This window comes from Phoenix dactylifera, chromosome 7 (genome assembly GCF_051530095.1).
Source record: "Phoenix dactylifera cultivar Ajwa chromosome 7, Ajwa_hap1_PhDact_Kaust_v1.1, whole genome shotgun sequence".
In the NCBI taxonomy this organism is placed as follows: Eukaryota; Viridiplantae; Streptophyta; class Magnoliopsida; order Arecales; family Arecaceae; genus Phoenix; species Phoenix dactylifera.
In genome coordinates, this window is record NC_143196.1 from 28,150,225 (window position 1) to 28,169,033 (window position 18,809).

General features: G+C 39.6%; 1 protein-coding gene and 1 pseudogene across 1 annotated transcript; both read right to left on the minus strand.

Moving 5' to 3' along the window:
• Nucleotides 1-137: 137 nt before the first annotated feature.
• LOC149753210 (uncharacterized) lies at nt 138-4,524 on the minus strand (annotated as a pseudogene).
• A 1,291-nt stretch (nt 4,525-5,815) lies between these two features.
• LOC103720324 (leucine-rich repeat receptor-like protein kinase PXC1) lies at nt 5,816-7,665 on the minus strand. The gene is made up of 2 exons (XM_008809968.4): nt 6,543-7,665; nt 5,816-6,450 (listed from the first exon to the last, which is right to left on the minus strand). Exons 1-2 carry the CDS (start codon nt 7,663-7,665, stop codon nt 5,816-5,818), a joined length of 1,758 nt encoding a protein of 585 aa, XP_008808190.4.
• Nucleotides 7,666-18,809: the final 11,144 nt, after the last annotated feature.

Here is an 18,809-nt window from a genome sequence, read left to right on the forward strand (position 1 = left end):
GTTATTTATAAAAAACATTATCATCATTGGTGAATCAAGTAATTTCACATTCCTTTGTCTTCTTTATTGGTGCTTTAATTGGGAACTCTTAGGTGCTCATAAGCCCGTTTCTTTGCCAAGATGAAAGAGGACACATGTTTAAACATGATACACATTTCTCTCTCTTCATTGAATCCTGCTTAATCAAAGAGGTCCTTTTACAACCAAGAAACGCTGCATCAGTATTACAGACATCAGAGAAGCTGTAAAATAATTATACAACAAAAATATAGTGATCGATCTCTCAAGACATTCTTTGAAATGCCCAAATCACAAGTAGAGGCAAAATTGCGGGTTTGTCATCTATGTTAAAAATGTGACAGCCTCATTAGCACTAGCATCGCTATTGACAGGATGAATATAAACATATAGGTCATTACTAGTAATTCTGTAGCCAAAGAGCACTGGTTCACAGTCACTTTGTTCTGTCCAAAAGTGATGACAACAAACCCAGGTCTCCCCCAGCAGCCCATATCATGACAGGGACAGTCACCTCATTTGTCCCATCACCATGTGCGTGGTAACAAAATCTGTGGGTGTGAACACTGAACAATCCTGTGACAAGCAAGTTACTTCATAAGGATTAATTCTCTTTTTTTTCCATTCATAAGTGGCGCGAGAAAAATAAAAGTATAGAGAACTTAAACAAAATCAATTGCATGATCTCCTTTGGTTACTTATGCTGTTAGAAAGGCCCTATGGGAATATAAAGACAATTTTCAAGAAAATTTCGTTCCAGAACTGTTAATGTGCATGCTTGTGGCTTATCCAGCCATCAAGATGTCAGATACAAACTCTTCTCTAATCAATGATTCCATAGGGATCATATGACATGACAGCAACTGAATTGGAATCGCCAATTATATATCTTCTGAAATTCTTATGCAGTTTCAAAGCATTGAAAGAAAACCAACTTTAGATTACAAACCTTGGCTAAGAGACGGGAAGATATATACTGTTGCATTTACAGGGAGAGTATGCTTGAACTCATATGGCCGCATATCAACATCACGGCCAGAAAAGAAGAATGAAATGAGACTTGAGAAAAATTATAAGTAGATAAATACAATCTAATCCATGATGTAGATATTAAAGTAAAAGGAAGTTTTACAGTAAGTACATATGTATCAGTTTTCCAAATGATACACATATTAAGCGGTAATGAAGATAAAGCAAGTTAATTTTGATAAGGGACTGATATAAAACAAGAACATACATTGAGAACATAAATCATGTCAGTTGATATACACATTTCTAGAAGACATAATGACATAGAATGAGAATAGTGAAATACACAATTTATGAATCTTGCTGCGAGGCTAACTTGAAAAAGAGTACAAAAAGAGACCATGACAGAGAAAACCTCATTCATCATCTAATCATGTTTCTTTAGCAGTAATGGTTCACTAAGTTCTTTTAGTTATCTTGATTAAACCTTGACATGATCAAGGTAGCGATCTATAATTTTATGAATACAGTCTTCCCATTTCCGATCATCTCAAGCTTCTCCAAATTTTTCTTGCCATTATCATCAAGAATTTATAAGACATTTCCTCTTCTTTGTACAGCCTACACCCTGAAATCAATATTCTGTCCCCACATTGTTAGGGTGGTTGAGTCTTTGTTAACATAGCAAAGCTGTCTTGCGTAGTTCTTTAACACTAACATTCAAATAATGATGCTCCTAAACTTCCTTTGGTGTACTTCCTAGTTTTAATTGTCCATCCCTCGCAATGAATCCACCCAGCATCTTTATGTTTGCTATACCGAGTTTATGAGCATTTAACATTTTTATGCTGAATACTCTAATCAACACAGCATAACTGATTTTTTTGGGATACTGTAAGTTTTCGTTCATCACTAGACAATGCTATCAAAATACCTATGCTTCTCTTAGCAATCCCTATTAAATTGGCAGCACCATCACTATTTTCAAATTTAGATGTATAATAAAGATCATGATTTTTTTTTGGTTGGAGAAGTAAAACAAAGGATATGATATGGACTTCCATATGATGATTTGGTCAAAGCTAACCCACAAGCAAACCGACATAAAAGAAAATAGGTAACACAAAGGAAAAGAAAAGAGATATGCAAGCTATCCGCGAGAACAAACTCTCAAGACAAAAGAGACTCATAGGTCCTTAAGAAAACAATCTCAGTGATATCTTTTCAAGCATCTCATCTATCTAAAAAAAATTCTTTTATTGTTGTTTTTCAATGTCTCCCGCAAAATTGCTCTTGATATGACACACCAAAATGATCATTAAGTCTAAGTTAAGGTCATGGTCTTCTACCTAAACAAATTGGCAAGCCTTCACATTGCAATGAGCAAACATGTGAACCTTCCAGTGTAGAAGAGACTAACAGAGAGTTCATGTAACAATAGGTTGTCATCCAAGATACGAAGAGCATGTTTCTTATCCATGTTTGAATCCCTGCTAGGAAAGGAAATTCTGAATGAAAATTCTACCTGAATGGTTAGCCTGACAGATAGTAGGGTAGCACAAGAATTAAAGATTCACTACAGAAATACTTATGAATTTATAAAAGGAAATCCACTGGTCTTCCACTGCCACATTGTTATTTTACAAACCTTGGCCAAATAACTTTTAAAAAGGAAATGGATAGTATGCTCTTTTACCTTCATGATAATCAACCTAATCCTGAACCCCACCCACTCGGCGTGGAACCCTGCACTTCCATTGCACCAATAGCCAAATGATAACGGGTATTTATCAATACAACTACTTCAGCATGATTGTTAAATGTTGTTTGACTATCAACTTCGAAGCATCATTGTTTACTCAGTTGAACAATATGACATAACAAGATTAACACATACACACATACATACATACATAAACCTTGGTCGCTTGGGAGGGAAAAAAGCAGCTAGAAATGAACAGACTGTAATACAACAAAAAGTACGATTCTTATGAGAAACTCAGAGAAATGTGTACATAACTTTTAAAAACATGAAATATCCAATGGATTGTACATGTTGGGAACATATTTCTCCAGAAATCTAGCACATATACAGATGCAGGTCTTGTTAATCCTTTCTACCATGTGCTGAAACAAAACCTTTACCAAACATTCTCTGCTCCCTTGTTCCTTCATCATGTCAATAGGAAATCAATTACAGGTCATTATAAAATTATTTTACAAACATCACCAGGGAAATATATCCGTATCTATATAAATCCATGCAAAATTTTGACTTCTCATGATATCAACAATGAGATTGAATAAAATATGTTGATAGATCAAAGCTACAAATCATAATATCTGAGAAGTTGTAATACCTATGTTCAGGACTTCTTAAATCCTCTGCAGTATCATGCCAATGATCTTCTTCAACCACTTTGATCATCCCACTATTGCTGATTTTCCAGTGAAGAAGAAAGTGCAGTAAAAGAACAGGTTCAGAACCTGATGCCATGTCATTATCCCCCTAGGGAGAAAAACTGAAACTCGTTTTTTCTCTCATTAGGCTCAGTAGCTTCTCCAGTTGCATCCTCCATTTGGGTTTCTAAATCAACACTTTCACTCTCTAAAGCTTTCTAAACACGAAAGCGTAACTCATTGTTGTCATAAAACGACGAAACAGCACTAAGAGAAATTTTTTTCCCGATATCTAAAGCACTGCAACCTGCCGAGTCCAGTCCTGGCAAATGGCTTGCTATCTGACCAACAAACTTTTCATCTAACTTACTGCATTTCCCGATATCTGTCACCCAAAACAATATGAAGATATGAAGAGGAAGCCCCAAAAAAGGACCCAGCATACTCTCAAACTGCTGCAGTACAATTGACCACTTGCTCTTCGTCAGCATAGCTGGCTTAAACCTCCCAAAGATTTGTGCTCGGCATCTATAATTTCAGTTTAGGTGCCACCAAAAAGAAAAAAGAAAAACCGCATATCAAAGTTTCAAACTTTACGCTTCATGCGTGCAAATCAAGCTATAAAGTTTCAAATTTGATTGATTTGGAGAGTTCTCAATGCTTTTTTCCTGTTCACGAGCATTCCTAGAAAACCTAATGCTAAGAAATTCAATCCCCCACTCCGGAATTCAAAATAAGAGAGAAGCGGTAGAGATCAAACATTCTCAAGAGATAGGAATGAGAATTACCTTATAGAATTTGGATCTGAAGAGATCCCTAAGGTAGAGATCGACGAACCCTGCGTCCGGTCCCAGCAAGAGAAGATCCGCCACCATCATGGACTTCAGGTCATCTGGACGGCTCGAATCTCCGCCCGCGTGGCCGGAGATCTCGCACAAAGGCGCCGAGATCATGTCTTCCACGGCTACCAGGGCGGCGACGAGGATGAGCGGCAGCGCGGTCCTCCATGCCACCATCTCCCGCCTGGAAGGGACTTACGTCTAGGAATCGCTGAGAAGAAGAGAAATCGAGCTCATAGGTGGCTAGGCTTTCGAACCGCGGCGCGGGGAGATGGTCGGTCTCAACCTCCATGGCCGCAAGACAGGCTGATGCCCCAAAGTTGACCGCTCTCATATCCTAAAATGACTTCTCGATCCAATTTCCTGCGGTAGTTGCCACGCAGTTGTTGGATTTCCAATTGCCCATGGACCAATAAATATCTAACGTGTTGTGCCAATTTGCAACATATTCTCTAATTATATTATAATCTATGATCTTACCTAAAAAAAAAATAGTTGGAAAGTGTTATTTGAATTTCTTGACCTATAAGTACCCAAGATCCACTCTTGTTAGGCTATGTGTTCAAATCTATTTAAATTTAATCACAAGCACCACAATCAGCTTGTGGTCATCTCTACGAACCTGTAACTTCTGGATCCAATTTCCTGCAGTAGTTGCAACACAGTTGTTGAATTTTCTATTGCCATGGACCAACAAATATCTAACGTATTATGTTATTTGAGTTTTTTGGCTATGTATAACTAATATGGAATTAAACACATGCCCACATGAATCTACTCATACTCTTTCTGTTTAAGCCCTGGCATCCTCGCTAGGCTAAAAGTTCAAATCCATTTAAATCTAATCACAAACACCACGATCAGCTCGTGGTCATCTCCATGAACCCGTACTGCAATGTCACATAGTCTACATAGACTATGGGCTGATTCCGCTCTGATATATTTGTCACAATTTAAGAGCTCACCCAAAAAAACTAGCCAAAAGATATTATTTGGAGTACCTAAGATCTACCTACCGCATAACTGATGTAGGATTAAACATACCCCCATATGGATCCTCACAAATTATCACTCTGAATCATTTTTTATCAAATTGTTGGATATTGGTGTGTTGCTTGTCTATAGAACATTGTATTCAGCGAGGGTGGCAAATGCTAGATCCATGGCAGATATCTGACGATGATTCGCACCAGTACGAAGTACGTCCTTGAGCAATGGGTAACCCCATTTTCTTTGAGCCAATTATATTCCCACTTACCTTTGTTACCGTGGCTCCAAAGGCAGAAGTTAGAACCTGAACCTCTGGAGTTAAACTACATCCAGGTACAAGAAATGGCTAGGTTATAACTTATAAATCACTTGTATAAGAGATACACGTACAGCTGTTTTAAACAAGTCATGAATACTAACAGACAGCGAGCAACAAATATATTTCTCCTCGTATAAACAGAAGCAACAAAAGTTTCACATCCAGGAGCAAAACTATTGAAAATGAAAGACAACGTCATTTAAAAATAACATACAGTGTAAAACGATACCATAGATGCCGATCTTAGAACTACTACTTTTACATTAATCTTGGATGGATTTCAGGTATGAGAATAACCAGCAGCAGTGGAGATATCCCTGCCCGTCGAGTCCTCTTTGGTATCGAAATCGCTTGCTATTATCCCCTCCACCTCCCTGACCACCTCCCCCATCTCCGGCCGTTTGTCAGGCGACATCTCGATGCACGATAGCGCAATCTCTAGCAACCTGATCATCCCCTTCCCCGCACACCTCTCGACTAAGATCTCAGCATCAAACACCTCGGCAGTCCACTCCTCTCGAACTGCTCGGTGGATCCAACGGCACAGCTCCACCCCCTCGATCCCCTCTGGTGCAGTGTAGGCGGAGATCTTGCCTGTTAGGAGCTCGAGAAGGAGACATCCATAGCTCCATACGTCAGTCTTCTCAGAAATTTTTCCAAGTTGCTTATAATCAGGTGATTTATACGACACCATCCTTCGGACAGCCAGCGATGGAGGGAAGAGGGAGATAAGCCCATAATCACAAACCAAGGCAACATCTTTCTCGTCGAGAAGAACGTTTGTCGATCTTAAATTCCCATGAGGTATCGATCCTTTGGTGTTCCGGTGCAAGTATTCCATTGCTTGAGCCACGCCATGTGCCGCCGATAACCTCGAGCTCCATTTGAATGGAATTCTGTTCGGTCCCTTTCCTCCTGCTTATGGAGATGATCATTTGGTGATTAATAATGAGTAAATTAGTACGATTGCCTCGATGATCTAGCAAAAAATGATTAGTTAATCTTACCATGGATTCGATCGAACAGGTTGCCATTTTGTGCAAAGTTAAAGAATAAAAGCTTTTCATTCTCGGAGTAATGGAAGCCGAGCAAAGGCAATAGGTTTGCATGCTCCATGGCTCCAAGAGCTCTCATCTGCTTCGAGAATTCTTCGCTGCTTAATGGGCTTAGCTCCCTTAGCCTCTTCACCACGATCACCCGCGCATCAGGGAGAATAGACTTATAACTAGTCCCGAAGCTCCCCCTCCCCAACCCCTCAGCCGTGGCTTTCAGAAGGCTGTCCAGATCAAAACCACCCACATCCCTTACAAAGGTTATCTCCCTCTTCACTTCTTTCACTACTTCTCTCTCTTCCTCACTTGCCAAGCCATCTCTATTCACATCCAACCCAGAAAATTCTACCTCGAAACTCTTCTCCTTCACTTCCTTGCTCTCTTTTGGCTTCATACAACGAACAAAGATGCTCCGTGCCAAAAAGATTAGTGCGATAATATCTAACAATATAAAAACGGCTACAATTGGACCATCTGAGAACAAACTTCTTTTCGTCTCTGGGCGGTTGTTCACTTCAATATCTTGGCATGGTATAGGACCAGGCTCGCCGCACAAGCCTGGATTATGGAGATAAGAAGACTCGTTGAACGCTTGGAGGGTGGCGGTCCGTGGAATCTGGCCAGTTAGATTGTTATATGAAAGGTTCAATGCCTTCAAGCTCGATTGATTCAATGGCGGGATTTCCCCATTTAACATGTTATGATCAAGCTGCAAAGACTCCAAGCGATCAAGATATTGCAAAGAATCGTAGATTGGCCCGCTAAGCTTGTTCATCGAGAAGTCGATGCTTGTGAGCTTAAGGTTGAAGGAGAACTCCAACATGTCACCATAGATCGAGTTGTTTCGGAAGGATAAGATGGTGAGCTCCGTGAGGTTGGCGAGAACTAAGGGGTCATCGAGCTGGCCGGAGAGGTCGAAGTCTGGGAGATCGATGGCTGTGACACGGTTGTTAAGGCAACTGATGCCGCGCCATGCGGAGCTGTTGAGCAAGCAGTGCGGTCCATTCCAGCTGGGTTCATGGAGGAGGCGGCGGAAGGCCTGCCTGAAGGCCAGAAGTGCTTGCTGCTCCATGACCATGTACCCTGGATCGTTACCGTCGCCGATGACGGCATCATCGAAGGTTAGTAGGAGGAGTAGGAGGAGGAAGGAGTGGTGGTGGAAGGATGTTGAGTGCATGAGATAATATTTTCGCCACAATGGTTATGGAGAGCTTAGAGGCTAGCTACGTGTTGGTTGTCTCTGGAATGGGCCTTGAAAGAAAGAAAGGGGTATTATAGCTTGGCTTCGAAAGTTCCTTATGGATATTCTTCGATGATTCCAGCTCTATAGCACCGCTTGCATTGAGAACAACGGGGCCAGGCCTTTTTTTTAACGGTATTAACCGGATTTATTTGTTGAGAAAACAAGGGAAGTTGTTGCTCTGGTGCAAAGCTTACTGCAAGAAACAATTTGCAATGCCGTTTATTTGCTTTATACTGGTAGCATTTGTCCCTTTCGGACCTGAATTTCTTGTAGGTGCTGAGTTAGAAAAAAAAATGCAAGGTCGTCAGTTCTTTGTGAGAATGGACAGGATCCTGTGAGTTCAAGGGCAAAATTCCGGCACTTACTTATGGTTATTTCCAAATTCCAGGTGATTTTAAGCTGACTTAACCTTAACTTGCCTTGCCAATGCTTACAAATTAAATTGTCTAGATATTGGATGTTTTTGAATTATTCAAGTCTTTTTCATTGGCTGAATGATTATCTTCTCTAAAATTCTTCATGAATTTTATGACTACTCTTAACTACTCATGACCTTTTCAAGCATTATCCATGGATTTAAAAAAACAAAAAAATACTTGATGGTTGTATAATGCTATCATATGTTGTGGCCACCTCACTAAAGCTAGCTGCTTTCGTGAGTAAACATATGAATATACTAAAAAATTTATGTTTTATTGTTTAATTTTTAATGGTGAATTTATCACATTTTTTAATGAATCCTAGATTTTTTGCATTCACCCCAAGTTTTCTCGAACATGATATTTTTGTTGCTGCGTTGATGGGTCAGCGGCATGAAAGGTTGAAGAGTTCTGAAGCCATTCTAATTGATCGGTTGAAGAGAAATAGGATGTTGAGCACATGACAGATATTGCGCTTCCTGGTATTTATAAACAGGTGATGGCTTATGAGGTTGGAAGTTATAATAGCAAGGGTGGTTTGCTAGTTTAATTAATTGGCTGCGACATCATATAGGAATATTAGACAGGCTTGGTTGATAGTTTCTCGCCTAAGGTGTGTGTAAGGTGAGCTGGACTACGTGTGAGAGGTGAGAGGACAAAAGCTAGAGATAATACCTACAATGAGGTGATAAAAGATGAATTCTTCTTCTTTTGTCTCTTTCACTAGATAGAAGCCTATCTATAAAAAGAGCATATACGTTTGTTATATACCTCTGCATCGTTGGTTTTTGCTGAATAGAAGATTGTTTAGTTGGTTAAACATGCCCTCTTGATAGCAAATTTGATTCATGCAAGCAACAATCACAAGAAACGCCAACATGGTTATCATTTTTGGTGCATTTCAAATTCGAATTTTGGAATTAAACCCAAATCAATTAAGTCAAACTTTCTATATGTATTCTTATGTGTCTGTAAAAAGAATACAATACAACAGTGGGAAAGCGACCGCTATTCTCATTCTCAAAAATTTTCTATTCTTTCTCTAAAATCTTCTTCTCTTTCTTGGTATTAGAGCATATAGGATTCATCGCCACTTGTTCCTGGGGTCAAATATCCGAAGGTCATGGAAGGACTATTATCTTCAGCCACTACATCAAAAATATCATTAGCCACTCTTCTGGTAATCGCAAACATCGCCAGTCTAATTTCTATTAAGCTTGATTCCAACTGCTATTTTACGTGGAGTTCTCTTTTTTTTCCCCAATCCTCGGAGGTCATAAATTAATGGTATCGTAGATGGGAGCACTTCTGCTCCAGAAATCATCTTAGAAGGTGATAAAAGAATACTGAATATTACCTTTGATAAGTGGTATGAAATGGATCAAATGGTGCTATTCTGGATTAATGCTACCCTTTTAGAAATAGCCATCCCATACACTGCGGGTGTCAAGTCTGCTAGGAAAGCATAGGAAGCACTTGAGAGATGCTTTGGGACCATTACCCAGTCCCATGTCATTTATCTAAAGCAACAGTTGGGTGAAATTAAGAAAGGTCTGCTCTCAATGCAAGAGTATTTACACAAAATTAAACAAATCAAGGACTAATTAGGTACTAGTGGAGAACCTATGAGTGACATGGATATTCTTATATACACCCTAAAAGGTTTTTCAGAAACTTATAGATCATTCCAAACTGCAGTTAGAACATATGCAAAATACGCATCAGTCACTATAGAAGAACTAGAGTTGGGCACTGGGCCGGGCCGCCCATGGCCCGGCACGAAGCGGGCCGTGCCTGGCACGGCCCGCGTGCTACAGTACCGGGCCGTGCCTGGCACGACCCATTAAAGGGGGTCGTGCTGGGTTGCCATTTTCTGGCCCGCGGGCCGAGCCCGGCACGGCCCATTAGGGCCTGGGCTGGCACGGCCCATAAGGGCTTGGGCCGGGCATGGCCCGCGAGCCAACCCGGAACGGCCCATAAGGGCCTGAACCGGGCCTGGGCCGGGCCAGGCACGGCCCGTCTCCCTTAAAATAAATGGAAATAATTTTTTTAATAAACTAATAAATATTGAAAACTAAGGATTTATTAATATAAAGCCACCTTAATGGTGGGGGGTTTGGCATAGACTCCTACCAGTTTATTAATTTAAATCAAAATGGTACATGAAGGGAGGTTTGGACTTTGGACCTTGGTCTGACCTCCAGAATACAATAAGAAAGGATAAAAAATAGAGATGACTCACTTTAACAATTAAAAAAATAAAAATGTACAATTATAAAAAAATAAGAAATCTTACTAATCATCAGTGATTCAGTATTCACTATTCAGTAGTGTTTGTATCATCATCATCAGAGGATGTTGTATTATGTCCACCTTTATCTTGAAGTCTCGCCTCAGCATCCAACCAATCTTTGAAGTAGAGAAGCATCTCAACCGTTTCGCCAGTCATCCTACTTCTCTTTTCGTCAAGAACACGTCGACCTGCACTAAAAGCGGATTCCGATGCTACTGTGGACATCGACACAGCTAAAATATCGCGTGCAATTGCAGACATAACAGGATATTGATTTTTAACACTCTTCCACCAAGATAATACATCTAGACTCTCTATTTGATTTTCATCATATGCAGACTGAAGATCATTTCGTAAATAAAATTCTAGTTCACTACTTAAAGATGAAGAAGATGAAGATGAACTTGAAGCATGTGTGTGTTTTCTCTGTGCAATGAATGAAAAAATAGATGATGAACGAGAACTACTAGAAGAAGAAATAGAGCTTTGTACGGAGAATCTAGATCCATGAATTTTTTCATCATATATAGCATAAATATCATAAAGAAGTTGTTTATCTCAATTTTAGCAGGTCAGGATCTTGAATTATATTTCACAGTATGCATCAAGTAAAATTAGCACGCCATTCAATTTAACTCTTGGATCAAATACAGCAGCTAAGTTATGCATAGGACATATCTTGTCCCAATACTCATTCCATTTAGATTCCATTTGTTCAATAATAGGCATTAAAACATCATCATATCTATGTTCTGCAAATTTTTGACTAATTATATATGCTTGTTGTAAAAATGAACATGAAGTTGGATAATAAATACCAGAAAGAACATTAGTAGCATTATAAAAACTAAGCAAAAAATCTTCCAAAATTTTTTCTTTATTCCAATCAGTTTCAGTCAATATAAAGCCTAATCCACGATCATTAATATATGCACTTAATAAGTTTTTATATGGGTATGCATCATGTATCATGCTATATGTTGAGTTCCAACGAGTAATTACATCAAGTTTAAATTTTTTAAAACGTTTACCATGATTTATACATAGTTCCTTAAATTCTTGAAGTCTTGATCTTGAACCATGAATAAAAGAAACTGCATTTCTAATTTTTGAAATCACATCTTGAATCATGCCCATGCCAGCTTGAATAGAAAGATTTAAGATATGACATGCACATCTAATATGCAATAAATTTCCATTTAACATGGGATGCAATGAGTCCTTCAATAATGTAACAGCAGAATTATTATTAGATGCATTATCAAAAGTAATAGACATAATTTTATCATTAATATTATATTAACATGCAGTTTGATAAATGACATTTGAAATTTGTTGCCCAGAATGTGGAAAATCAAAAGCACGAAAAGCAAGAATACGTTTATTTAATTGCCAATCATTATCAATATAATGAGCAGTAATGGCAATAAAACAATTACTACCTACATATGCTGACCAAATATCAGAAGTTAATGAAATTTTTATATTTAAAGTAGAGAGTGTTTCAATTAAACTTTGTCTCATTGCTAAAAAGTTAGTCATAGCTACTCTTCTAAATGTACGCCTACTAGTTCTTTTGTAAGCAGGTTATAGGTTTAATTGAACATATTCTTCAAAATTAAAAGATTCACATAAACTAAAAGGTAATTCATCCTTAACTATCCATTTTACAAGTGCTTTTCTTTGATTTTCTTGATTATATGCAAAATTACCTACAAGTGATCCCCCTTATATATTAAGGGTACTTTGAGTTTGAGCATGAGAATCATGCATCCTATGACTCTCTTGATGTCTTTTTAAATGGCCTGTTCCCCCCTACTACTACAACTATAAAGTTTGGCATATTTTTTACATTTTGCTTTCCAGACTTCATCAACCATAATTCTATCAAATTCATTCCATACAGCACTAGTCCTCTTACGAGAAGAGGTTTGATCTCCACTCGGTTCACTAGTTCTAGAGGAACTAGGAACATAGGGTTGGGGATTAGTTTCTTCTCCCTCAGAAACAGGAGGAATGCCAAAATGACTTTCCTCAAAAGATGACATATCTAAATTGATGAATGCAAAAAATAAAAACTAACCACAAGGAGGAATTGAGTAGAGGTCAGAGGGCAGAGGTAGAGCCGAGATTCTAAGCTTCCTCTTGTGCTCTCAACAGGAGTGACCTTCTCTTCTCAACAGGAACCTCCTCTTGTGTAGCACTTGAACACTTGCTAAATGCAAACTAAAAATTAAATTGCTAGAAGAGCACTTTAGAAGAGAGAAATAGTAGTAGTAGAGAAGGAGAGAATAGTTGGTTTGGTGTGGTGAGAATGAGGGAGGAAAGGGGTATTTATAGGACTCCAAAAAAACTTTTTTCCCAAAATACCCCTCAAATTAGCCGTTTTTGGATTGTTGGGAGGGGTATTTTGGGAAAAAACCAAAAATAGCCGTTGGAAACGGCTATTTTCTCCCCTCATTCCAGACGGGCTGTGCCAGGCACGGCCAGTAACGGGTCGAGACGGGCCGTGCCAGGCACGGCCCGGCTCCAAACGGGCCGTGCCTGGCACGGCCCGTTTGCGCCCGAGATGGGCCGTGCCTGGCACGGCCCGTCTCGTGCCGTGCCGAGCCCGGCCCGCCAATCCACGGGCCTGGGACCGGGCCGGGCTTCGGTTTTTCGCTGAGCGGGCCGTGCCGTTTAGTCCGTGGCCCAGTGGGCCTGGGCCGGGCCGGCCCGGCATGGCCCGATGCCCATCACTGAGAAGAACTCCATAGCCTTCTTCTGGTAGAAGAGTTGAGTCTCGACAAGCCATCCAATCCCACATAATACATAATGGGTTCAACAGACAGAATAATGATCGTCGTCCATTCAACAACAAACAACATCAATGTTCCAACAACCATCAACAGCAACAACATGCATTTGGTATTCAAAATTGATTTCAACAGTATCGTAGAGGGCCTAACAATCAGGCAAATAATTATGCAGCACTAGTCTAGCAAAACACTATCCGTCCTACCTGTCAAATATGCAACAAAGTTGGGTATACAGCTTTGAATTGCTATCATCGTCTTGATCTTGCCTTCCAAGGTCGACATTCTCCTTAGTGACTAGCCGCAATGATGGCCACACCACATCCTACGAATGACTCTACATGGTATACAAATACTAGAGCTACTCACCACATTACTGCTGATCTTGAAAATCTAACCATCAACTCTCCATACCAAGGCTCAGATAATGTGCAAGTCGTAAATGGTGAAGGTTTGGTTATCAAATACATTAGATCTTCTTATGTTAACACTTCATCCTAATCATTTATATTAAAAGATAACCTCCACTATCCAAATGCATCAGCCAATTTACTTTCTATCAAAAAATTTGCTCATGATAACAATTATTCCTTCACATATGATGATAATGGCTTTGTAGTACAAGACAAACCTATGGGAAGGACGCTCCACCGCGGGTTACTTGAAAATAGACTCAAAACCTTTCGCCCACTCCAACCATCAAATAAGAAGATCTCTCCAACATCGTTTATCATGCATCGAGTATCAGATGAGGTATGACACCATCGGCTGGGGCATCCATCTTCTTCTTTACAACATTTAATCCTATCTAAAGTTTCTCCTTCAATAAAGTCGTTCAACAATATTTGCCCATCTTGTCAACTTGGAAAGAGTCAAAATATCTCCTTTTCTCCTTCTAGTTCCTTGTCTTCTAAACTTTTGAAAATAATACATTGTGATGTATAGGGCCCTACTCTTATTGCTTCGATTTCAAACTTCAAATATTATCTTATTTTTGTTGATGATTATAGTGTTATACAATGTTATTTTTGTTTAAATGCAAGTGTGATGCGTTCATTATATTTGTTCACTTCAAACAACAAGCTAAAAATCTTTTTGAATCAAAAATCAAAATTATGTTCGAATGGTGGGGCTGTGTGATGCATTCATTATATTTATTCACTTCAAACAGCAAGCTAAAAATCTTTTTGAATCAAAAATGAAAATTATATTCGAATGGTGGGGCAAATTCATGGGACATGCATTCATAATTTTTTTTAAATCTCATGGTGTTGTTCATCATTTGACCTGCCTATACATGCCTGAACAAAATGATGTTTCCAAATGAAAACATCACTATATTGTTGAAACTGCTCTAAGTTTATTGGCCCACTCTAATTTACCTTTAAAGTATTGGCTTGAAGTCTTTTTAACTACTGCATATCCTATTAACAGACTGCCCATTTTTCCTACACCTCACATATCACCTTATAAAATTTTATTTCAAAAATCACCAAACTACACCTATCTCAAAGCCTTTGGATGTGCATGTTATCCTTGTCTTCACCCTTATTGATCTCATAAACTAGAATTTAAGTCCTCTCGCTATATTTTTCTTGGCTGCAACGCCAATCAAAAGGGTTATCAATGACTTGAATTTAAATCAAGTCGCAATTTTGTATCAAGACATGTCGTCTTTGATGAGTCTTTCTTCTCATATCGCAATATCATCTCTCTTCCCTTATCCCCATCACTTTCAGATTTGCAACATGGTGGGTCACATTCAATTCCTAGTCGCCTCAGCCAGTGGTGCCACACCAAAATGTTGCCCAACGTTCAAGCTCTCCTTTAAATCTCCAGCTTCTTTTAAACATTTTACCAGCAGCTATGAGTCTATCGGTCAACCTTCCCAACCACTCCATTCAACTCACCCATAACAATCTCAAAATAATTCTATCATATAACCTAATCCAACATCTATCCCCATCTGGCCCACCTCAACTAACCTCAAACCCAGGCCGCACTCATTCAATGGTGACAAGATCCCAACATAGAATTGTTAAAAAGAAGACTTTCTTTAAACATCCTGTTCCTACTGTATCATTTGCTGCTCATTCGTTTGAGCCATCATACTATACACAAGCATCCAAAATTTTGGAGTGGCGTGCTACTATAGATACTGAACTCACCGCTCTCCAACATACTGTTACATAGTCTCTTGTTCCATTTCAGTCCTAATGTTGTAGGCTATAAGTGGATTTATCATCTCAAGCAAAATCCTAAGGTTTCCATCGATAAGTACAAAGACATGCCTTATTGCAAAAGGCTTTCATCAACAACCAAGAGTAGATTTTATTGAGACTTTCAGTCATGTGGTGAAGCATAACAATATTCGTATCATGTTACTTTGATCCTCACCTTCAATTGGCCTCTTTGCCAACTCGATGTTGATAGTGCCTTTCTTCATGGAGATCTTCAAGAAAAGATGTACATGGCACAACCACCTAGCTATGTTGATCCAGAGCAGTCCACGTATGTAATGCATCTATACACTCAAGAAGTAGGATTCATACGGGAAGATGTTTGCCTTATGCACAAGTATATCTACGATCTTCGATAGGCCCCTAGAGCATGGTACGAGAAATTTGCTTCAAAACCTTTTGGGTTGGGTTTCTCCACATCCTGGTGTGATCCATCACTCTTCATTCGTCATGAGGGCTCCCACTCTATTTTCCTCCTCGTTTATGTTGATGATATTATTATCACTGGTAATAGCCCCACTCACATCTCCACTCTCATTATCGAGTTAAGTTTGCATTTCAAAATGAAAGACCTTGGGCCCTTAACTTGTTTCCTTGGTAGTGGGGCCCGTCGCCTTTCTCATAGCCTTCACTATCTCAAACTAAATATGCTTTTAACCTCATTGAATGAATTGAAATGCTTGGATGTAAACCTATTAACTCTCCAGTCGCCTCAACCAAATTAGGCTACACCACTAGTCCCTCACCTGACCGAACCTCTCTTTTATAGTAAACCAAGTTGTGCAACACATACAGTCCCCAACCACGGACCATTGGGTTGCTGCTAAATGCATCTTGCATTACCTAAAAGCTACTTTCACTCATGGGCTTTTCCTACGACTTGGTCCAATTAAACTTGAAGCTTATAGTGATGTTGATTGGGCTGGCTGCCTTATTGATCGTCGCTCAACAAGCAGATATTGTATTTATCTTGGACTTAATCCAGTCTCTTGGTCTTTTAAGAAGTAACCTACTGTCGCCCGATCTTCTATGGAGGTTGAATATAGAAGCTTGGCCTACACAGCTACTGAAATCACATAGATTTGCTTTCTCTTGCACGAAATTCGCTTTCCACTCCAGACCACTCCTCTCATTTGGTATGTAATGTATCCCATTTTCTCTTGATTTTAATGTTTTTTTCATTTTCCATCGTAGATTGGTATGGTAAGAGCATCATTAGGCGCATTGCCAGACAAATTATCCCTTTATTGTTCTGATGCATCAATTGCAAGATATCTGGTGGCAAGAAATTGGAACGTTAAGAAGGCAACTAAAATGATAAAGGAAACCTTGAAATGACGCCTTCAATTAGGGATGCAAATGGATTGAGTCGGGTAGGGTCGTAAGCGACCGAACCCAACCTGGTTCCTTGTTCGGATCCTAATTTTGGACCCAGACCCGGCCCGACAGAAGATCGGGTCTACCGCTACAATTTTTGACCCAACAGGTCATTCGAGCCAGATCGAGTTCATGTATAACCTAAACCCAACATAAAAAATTCGGGTGTGGTTCGGGTCCGGATCCAGGTCGAGTTTGGGTCCGATTCGGGTCGAGTTTGGGTCCGGTTCGGGTCGAGTTTGATAATTTTACAAATTCGGATCGAGTCGGGTCGAGTCGTAGGATTGAAAATCCAAAATTATCCAAATTTCAAATAGGCCAGGTTGGGTCGTGTCGGGTCTGAATTCAGTAAACCTAGATCCGATTCGGAAAATGGAACGGGTCTAATTTTAGGATCCGACCCGGCCCCACGAGTCCTCTAAAATGGATCCGGTCAGATCTAAGTGGGTCGGGTCGGGTCACAGATCAACTCGACCCATTTGCAGCCTTACCTTCAATACAAGCTAGAAGAAATTCGTTGGGTAAGCTATAACAAAAAGCTTGGATGCTAAGGGTTCTTTTTTTTTTTTTTTTTGAAAACTATTTTTGCATGCTGAAGTTATTGTGCAATCATTCTTGTGTATCGTCGTTTCCAAGAATGTAATCATTTGTCTGATGCAAAAGAATTTTTCTGATGTGGAATGACCAAAATGGCGTCTTTTAACTATATCTTCTAAATGTTGAATGACAGTTGTTTAGTTGATATTGAAACTAAAGGTTCTGCATACTTCTTCATAAGTTTCTATCCTGCCTCCTGTTGATCTATATATAATTACTTTGTATATCATAGAAACTTAGTTCTTAATAGCAAGCAATACAGCTTGTGCTCGACTAAGAAAGGTTACATAGCCAACTCCAAATCCAAAATGGCCTTCCCCTTTTATTTAAATAAAAAAAGGAGGTAAGAACCAAACAGATTTGATTACAATAATAAAAGCAAAAAGGAGTATGGGCCTAGAAGACCAAAATAAAAGAAAGGGAAAACAGAATTCACAAACAGGGGAGGTGCTGCAAATTTCAAGCAAGGAAAACTCTGTTTTCATTCATTGACGGCTGAAGCAAAAGAACGTGAAGAACTCAAGGTCTTCAACGATGCCTTATATAAGCTACACAGCCCTAGCCCTTTTTTTTTCTTTTTTTTTTTTGCTAAGGCAGGCAAGTCAAACTACGCAAGTACGGACACATCCAATAAAATTAAAAAACAACACATCCCGAAATGCCCTAGGTAACTCATCATCCCGAGTCCACATAAGCGCTATTGGCCTTCCTAAAAACGTGTTTGGCCTGAAACGCCACCCCGTCTCCAGCCATTGACCAAATATCCCGAAGCAGGAGGTGGTCCCCACCCAGACCATACGGACCTCCCTGAATCCAACCTATCACCATGGCCGAATCACCCTCCATGATGATAGAGTCAGCCCGCAATACGCGGCGAGCATAGCGAATGCTCGCCCAAGTCGCTCGCAACGCGGCTCTGAGAACAGTGGTATAAGAGAGCTAACATCCACTAGCAGTTACCACCCTCGAGCACGAGTCCCTGATAACAAAGCCCGTGCCCCTCTCTGTCCCCACCATTCACAACCGGTCCGTCAAAGTTAACCTTAAAAAAACTCGAGGGTGGAGACTCTCAGATAAAGAACACTGTCCATAGTGCTATCTTAGCAAAGAAACCTTTTAACCCAAACAAAACAAAGGACTCCTACTCCAACCGGGATTCAATCAGAATTTAGAAAATAAAACAAACCAAACCTGAACTAACTTAAAACAGAAACAAAGACTCTTAGACTCATTCGAAACAGAGTTCCAATTCAGAAGG